The sequence below is a fragment of the Rhagoletis zephyria genome, unplaced genomic scaffold, assembly GCF_001687245.7.
Source record: "Rhagoletis zephyria isolate East Lansing unplaced genomic scaffold, Rhagoletis_zephyria_1.1 Rzeph_scaffold_00430, whole genome shotgun sequence".
In the NCBI taxonomy this organism is placed as follows: domain Eukaryota; kingdom Metazoa; phylum Arthropoda; class Insecta; order Diptera; family Tephritidae; genus Rhagoletis; species Rhagoletis zephyria.
This window is the reverse complement of record NW_016157514.1, coordinates 94,990-102,171: the sequence shown is the minus strand read 5'-3', so window position 1 is coordinate 102,171 and position 7,182 is coordinate 94,990. Positions and strand designations below refer to the sequence as shown.

The 7,182-nt window shown below is 34.2% G+C and overlaps 1 protein-coding gene across 15 annotated transcripts in view; it reads right to left on the bottom strand.

Annotated features, from left to right (window-relative positions):
* The window catches only part of LOC108359650 (protein TIS11-like), a 161,458-nt gene extending 159,219 nt beyond the window's left edge, over positions 1 to 2,239 (bottom strand). The window contains exons 1-2 of one of the 15 annotated variants that reach the window (XM_017611591.1): positions 2,132 to 2,239; positions 1,073 to 1,884 (exon numbers count right to left, since the gene is read on the bottom strand). In XM_017611591.1, the coding sequence (XP_017467080.1) occupies positions 1,073 to 1,147 (75 nt within the window). In that variant the 5' untranslated portion in view covers positions 1,148 to 1,884; positions 2,132 to 2,239. Of the gene's footprint in view, positions 1 to 1,072 lie in introns of all 15 variants that reach the window. The other 14 variants (XM_017611597.1, XM_017611586.1, XM_017611588.1 and 11 more) reach the window with 14 other exon arrangements.
* Between the last annotated feature and the right edge of the window lie 4,943 nt (positions 2,240 to 7,182).

Below are 7,182 nucleotides of genomic sequence, written 5' to 3'. Positions count from 1 at the left end.
AACTTTAAAATTTGTTGTGGAAAGAAAAAATTTGTAGCTTTCGTTTTTTAAGAAAAATGGTATATCAATATAATGGTCAAAGGTCAGTATTCTTTAGGTGTTCCGCCATTTTTAATCAAACTCACTTGATCCCAAAAACGTTCTATATTGGTACAGTTTTTGAAGTTATCGTCACTCAGCCTCAATTTGCGAAATTGAAATTAAATTATTTCTGCATCATTTACCAATGCAGGAAATTGGTCGAGTAGCGACAAAATTGATATATCAGTATCAGAAAGAACTCTATGTGGTGTAATAATTTCAAGATAATTAATATCTTTTCGGCTGAAATCAAATATTATTTTCATGTACTAAATGCTATGATTAAAGTTTTGCTACCTTTCCATATTTTTGGCAGCCACTTTAATATTGGGCACCAAGTAATTGAAATTAGCAAGAAACCGCGATATTTTTTGAAGCGTGCTTTGACAGATGGCATGGCTAAGCCATATTTCAGTGGCAAGGCGAGTTCTCACTTTTAGCGGGTGTTGCCAATCGGCCCTATGCTGAATATCGCCATCATCATCGTCGGCGATCGTCAGCGCATCAGTAACATGGCTGACGATGGCCGTATCGTCATTTTTACTGACGATGACGATATTCTACATATTCAATTAAATAAAAAAAAAATTAAAACGCGAAACTATTGCATGAAGTGAAAGGGTGATAATAACCTAACCAAAGGCTTCTGAAATGGACCATTTTAAAAAGAATTGGACCAATGGACCAAACGAAAAGAAATGAACCAAATTTGGTCCATTTGGACCAAAACGGCAACCGTGACTTCAACAACAAATTATTTAATTACTAGGTATAAACCTCCGGCAGGTGGTGTCTTCATTTTTATAATCAGAAACAGCTCGTCTACCCGCCCTGATTTTGTGTTTTTTCAGATTTGAACCGATTTTAAGGAAAATTTCCCGCCACGCATCTTCCCCATCCGCTCACTAACCCAAAAACAGTGGGTAAATAACTTAACATACCCCAAAACTGTTAATAAAGCAACTTTGATATTTGGTATTATAATTCTTACCGGTTTGAAAATATCGCCGCACTCAAAATAAATTGAATTGTTTCCGTTTTTCTGCTGTAAAATAGCCGCGGACATTATCGAAGTACAGGATGGTTGAATTTACAGAAAATATTCAGGTTGTCTTATGGAATATGCGGACGCTTTTGTTCTCAATAGGGTACAAATTATATACCCCAAGTTTCTCCAGGCACAAGTATAAAATAAAGTTCTGTGTAACTTTGTAAGTGTGTTGTGGAACTTTTTCGATTGGAAGATCTAATTATTTCTAATTTGGAATTCAATTGATCGTTTAACAGAACACAGGGAAATAAGCCAGAAAAAAAGTCGCAATGACAGCACAAAAAATACAAGCGATGTACAACATTCGGTTGTGTTTGAGAACGCGGTTTCTTTGTATGTGTTTCTATGTACATATATTTATTTCGATTCTTGTTTTCAGAAGTTCCTCGTTCTCTCGATACTCGTTTCTTATTTTGTTGTAGTCGTTATTTTCCAATTGAATTAATTCATATCGAGGTTTATCAGCTTTCCGCCTGTTGCTTCGTTGATTCTTGTTTTTCTGCTGTAGACGTTTGTGTTGGTAATCTTAATGGCGACGCGAGTCGACGCTAACTATCGCTGGAAGGCTGTTGTTTTGTGCCGTTTCTTTCGTAGTAATAAATTTGCCCGGATGACTGCACTTTTTTTTATTGTATGTATTTTTGATAAACTAAGGCCTAATATTTAAGATATGATATGTACTATACCGTGTCGAATTATGATACGCCCTCAGCGTAAACGGATTTGTATAATGGAAACAGGATTTTTCCAAACTTAGAAGTTAGTCACAAAAATCGCAAATATATATTAATTTGAATTTCTAATAAGGCTAGGCGTTTTAATTGCTTCAAAACATTATTTCTTCCATTCGGAACTGAAAGACACCAGTCTCGAGCGCCGAAAAAAAGAAATAATACGGAAGCAAAAGATGTACAAATGTTTAGCACAAACACATCCAGAAATTTTAATTCCAAATTAACCATGCAAAGCACCCAAGCACACTTATGAAATTGAGAAAACCTTCAGCCACACAAAACTTCGAAGCACACCCGTCAGATTCGATTAGAAGACTGATTAAAATGCCATTTCAAATTGGTCACCTCAAATAGCAAAAAATAATCGAAAATCGATATGTTATAAAAACTTTCCGAAAGAACTTCAATGCTGAAGCAAAAAGTTTCAACGCCGCCCTTATTGTCAAAGCTGAAGGTACATAATTTATTTGCTGCGGTGTTGCGTTGATCCGTTGGACGTTGAAAAACTTGCTGTTACACACCTTGCGTTGTGCCGCTGATTGTTTTGTAAATAAAAAACAGCTGATAAGCATATCCACAAATATAATTTCAAATGTCAACGCATGAACGCAACAGAAAAGGAAACAAATGCTGTTTGGCGCCAAATCTCAAATTATAAAACAAAATATTGGGATCGATAGAGCTGATTGAGCTGAGTACAACGGTTTACTTCTTTTTTTAGGGAAACAACAACAACAATTATCAAAGGTTATACTATGTCCCCATTTTGAGATTTAATGAAGATTTAGCCCTCTGACGAGATTTGGCGTTAAATCTTTTGAGATTTACCATATAAAATTAAAGCTCGAAAGGCGGTAGATTTAAGTTAAATCTTCGTCAAATCTTCAATAATATTGATCAATAAGTACAATTTGTTGGATGTGGCAACCACAAATTCACATGCCATAAGTCAAATGACATTTGTGTTTTCAATATACAGTTGAGGACATTGAAATCTAGCCTATCATAAAAACATGAATTTTCGTATTTTTAGGAATTTTTATATTTTTGTTAGTTTGGGAGGAAATTTAGTAATACATATGTACATAACTTTGGTTGTAATAAATTAAGAAAATATTTTTTTAAAAACTAAAAATTCTGAAGAAATATTTTATAGTAATATTATGCAGTGTCTTCCCCGCTTTCTATAAGTCATTTGCGCGCTCCGACAAAAAATTTATAAATTTCGGTAATGGTTCTGCTTCGATAACATTGCACCGAACATCCTCTAGAACTCAATTCGTCTTCATGATATGCCAAAGGCCCACGATTGGATTTTCGGTTCCCTCCTATGATTAAGAGAGTTCTACAACAATTTTTCTTTCCGCAAATGTTTTTTACCGTTTCGATAATTTTTCTTAAATTCGGGAAAATGATTAGGAATATGGTACCATTCTTTACATTTTCCAAACTATATATTATACATACATATTTACCACGAATAAGAAGCCAATAATATTAAGAATTCACATAATGAAATTCCGCTTGGCACCTTCCTTTTATCTCTCTGTATATCAATGTCCGCAACTGTATTTATAAAATCATACATAAGAAAAATTCACATATTTAAAAATGTGAACGTCAAACATATCTCGTTGTGGTAATGGAGACGGTTGTGATTTAGCAACTGGATTTATTAAATCTTAATGGATATATTTCTCAATGAAGACATAGTATTAAAGTTCAAAATAAGCTATTTTTGAAATCAAGATTTCTTAAAAACCAATCAATTTATTTTGAAAAATTTTATCACATTTAATAGGAAACTCGATTCCCCTTAATTTGGTATACGTACTTTACATATATATTGAAAAGTTCTTACAAAAATTGAATTAATGTAATATAATTATAAAAAAAACATCTTTTGCAGAGAACACCTTTCTGCGTAGGCGGCCTTCGGCCGAACTTAAACTATGTTCCCATTAGCGTAATTTAGAGGTCAATCTTAATTTACGCATAAATTAAGTACAAACTAAGTAATTTCGCCTTGTAAAGTCTCTCAGTAAATTAAGTTGAAAGTACGTAGTTTATCTTAAGCTGAAATTAGTCGAGAACGCAGAACGTATACTTAAACGCAGTCTGTATACGCAGAATTTTGTCGATTACTCAGTGTTGCTTACTACACTGTTGCCACTTATCAATGCCTTTTCATAAACTTACCCTTTCAACTACAATTTTTCGTGCTATAGTAGATGTTAGCTAAATATAAACTACGTAGTTTTCAACAAAAACCTTATTCAATAGTAAATTTGAAATATTTTAAACATATTTTGAATAGGAACTTATATCTTTTTTACCATCTGTAAGCTGTCAAGACAAATAAAGAATCGCGTGTATGAACGCACTTAATTTAGTGAGGTATTTTAAACGAAACTAAGTATTTTATGTTGGTATTGTGAACATAGTTTAAGGGATTATAACCCTCAAAAAGTAGAATTCTGTTTCTGTGTTGCGAAGAAAAGGCACTGAACACCTTTTGCAGAGAACACCTTTCTGCATAGGCGGCCTGCGGCCGCACTTAGGGATTATAACCCACACAAAGTAAAATTCTCTTTCTGTGTTGCGAAGAAAAGCCACTGAACACATTTTGCAGAGAACACCTTTCTGCGTAGGCGGCGTCGGCCGCACTTAGGGCTTGTAAGCTTTTTTTATAATTAATTTACATTAATTCAATTTTCGTCAGAACTATACAACATATATATAAAGTACGTAAAGTAAATTAAAGAGAATCAAATTTCCTATTGAATGAGATCAAATTTTTCAAAATAAATCCTTTGGTTTTTAAGAAATCTTGATTTCAAAAATAGCTTATTTTGAACTTTAACCTTTGATAATTCTTGTTGTTGTTGTTTCCCCAAAAAAATAAGTATACCGTTATACTCAGCTCAGTCATCTCTATCGATCCCAATATTGTTTTCTAATTTGATTTGGTTTACTTTCGACGGCAACTGCGTTAACGCGTTCGTAACGGCGTCGTCTGTAACAGCTGTCATACAAATACACGTGTTCAATTTTACTTGACAATGACGGCGTGACGCATTTGCCGGCGAACACATGTTGTGTACCTTCGCTTTAAGGCGAGTTCACCGTTGGTGTCCGGCAAATTTTTATTTGCTCTCAAAAATGCAGAATAGCTCCGATTCTCAAATTAAACAAGTAAGAAAGTCTAAGTTCGGGCGGAGCCGAACATTAAATACCCGGCGCAAGTTTTAAATATATAATTTTCACCTTTCCGAAAGCTACCGCTACATGGTAGGCCGGGTGGTACCAATTTTGAGTAAATTGGCGTACTTAAATTTCGAAATATTGAAGCTTCAAGCATTTCTGAAATTTACCGTTATATGAAAAGCGACCTCAATTTCAATCCGATTTCAATAATTTTCAACGTTTTGCTTTTATGTGGCAAGCACAATAACCATACCGAGTTTGGTACAAATTGGTAGAACGGTTACCGAGATACATATATTTTTTTGTTATTTTATGGCCTTATAACAATTATATTCAACAATTTTTATTGCGCTTGAGGCCATTTTTAATGAAAAACTTATTGTGGAAAAGCAACAACAATTTGAAAAAATGGTAGAGGCGATAGCTATTTCGGAACTCACCACATTTCCTCATCAGACTTCTTTCAGTAGGATTCGAACCGACGATCACCACTGACTCAGCCAGGTGCCTACGCACTGTGCTAAGTTCGCGTTGTGAATTCTTGTTGCTTTTTCCACTATTTCATTTGTTAAGCCAACTACAATCAAGCGCAGCTATTCCGCTGCAATCACACTTGATCATGTGGTTGTTGGTTTTGTTGGTTATTGTTAATATGTCAATTATTAGAATGTTTAACTTTTAGGTGTGCTCGTCCTTAAGTTATTTGTTTTTGTTATTTTATGGCCTTATAACAATTATATTCAAAAAATTAACAAATAACTTAAAAAAAACAACAAGAATTCACAAGGCGAACTTAGCACAGTGCGTAGGCAACTGGCTTAGTCAGTGGGATCGTCGGTTCGAATCCTACTGAAAGAAGTCTGATGAGGAAATGTGGTGATTTCCGAAATAGCTATCGCTTCTAAATAACAAAAACAAATAACTTAAGGACGAGCACACCTAAAAGTTAAACATTCTAATAATAGAAGTATTAACAAAAAATCAAAAAATAAAACAACCACATGATCAAGTGTGATTGCAGCGAATAGCTGCGCTTGATTGTAGTTGGCTTAACAAATGAAATAGTGGTAAAAGCAACAAGAATTCACAAGGCGAACTTAGCACAGTGCGTGGGCAACTGACTGAGTCAGTGGGATCGTCGGTTCGAATCCTACTGAAAGAAGTCTGATGAGGAAATGTGGTGATTTCCGAAATAGCTATCACTTCTACCATTTTTTCAAATTATTGTTGCTTTTCCACAAAAAAAATTTTCATTTAAAACGGCCTCGAGCTCAATATAAATTGTTGAATATAATTGTTATAAAGGCCAAAAAAATAACAAAAACAAATAACTTAAGGACGAGCACACCTAAAAGTTAAACATTCTAAAAATAGAATTATTAGCAAAAACCAACAATACCAACAACCACATGATCAAGTGAATTGCAGCGGAATAGCTGCGCTTGATTGTGTTGGCATAACAAAAATGAAAATAGTGGAAAAAAGCAAACGATAATTTACAAGGCGTACTTAGCACGGTGCATAGGCAACTGGCTGAGTCAGTGGGATCGTCGGTTCGAATCCTACTGAAAGAAGTCTGATGAGGAAATGTGGTGATTTCCGAAATAGCTATCGCTTCTACAATTTTTTCAAATTGTTGTTGCTTTTCCACAATAAGTTTTTCATTAAAAACGGCCTCAAGCTCAATAAAAATTGTTGGTTTTGAGTTACGCAAACGTCAAGCTGTGAAGTTCTACTTATTTGTGCCTTGATTGGTCTTTGTATTTTGCAAAGTTTATTGTGCTAATTTTGAGTAAAAGTTGTTATAAAAAGTGCCTACGAGCATCTTAGTGTGATAATAACCGAAGCTAAGTGAAAGTTTTGTGATTTTTGTGGTTTTTATTAAATTTAATTAAATTTCACTAGCTTACATCTAATCTTGCCGAGTCATTTGTTGTTATCATTGTTGTCGTTATTCCTTTGTAGTTAACTGAGATCGTTTCTATTTTTGCACATTTCTTTTTGCTCTTTTTGTTTACTTCGTTTAGTATTTCTTGTCACAGCTGTTTGCGCTGCGTTTATTAAGTGTCACATTACAGTGATACTCAAACTGTTCGCTACATATATTTT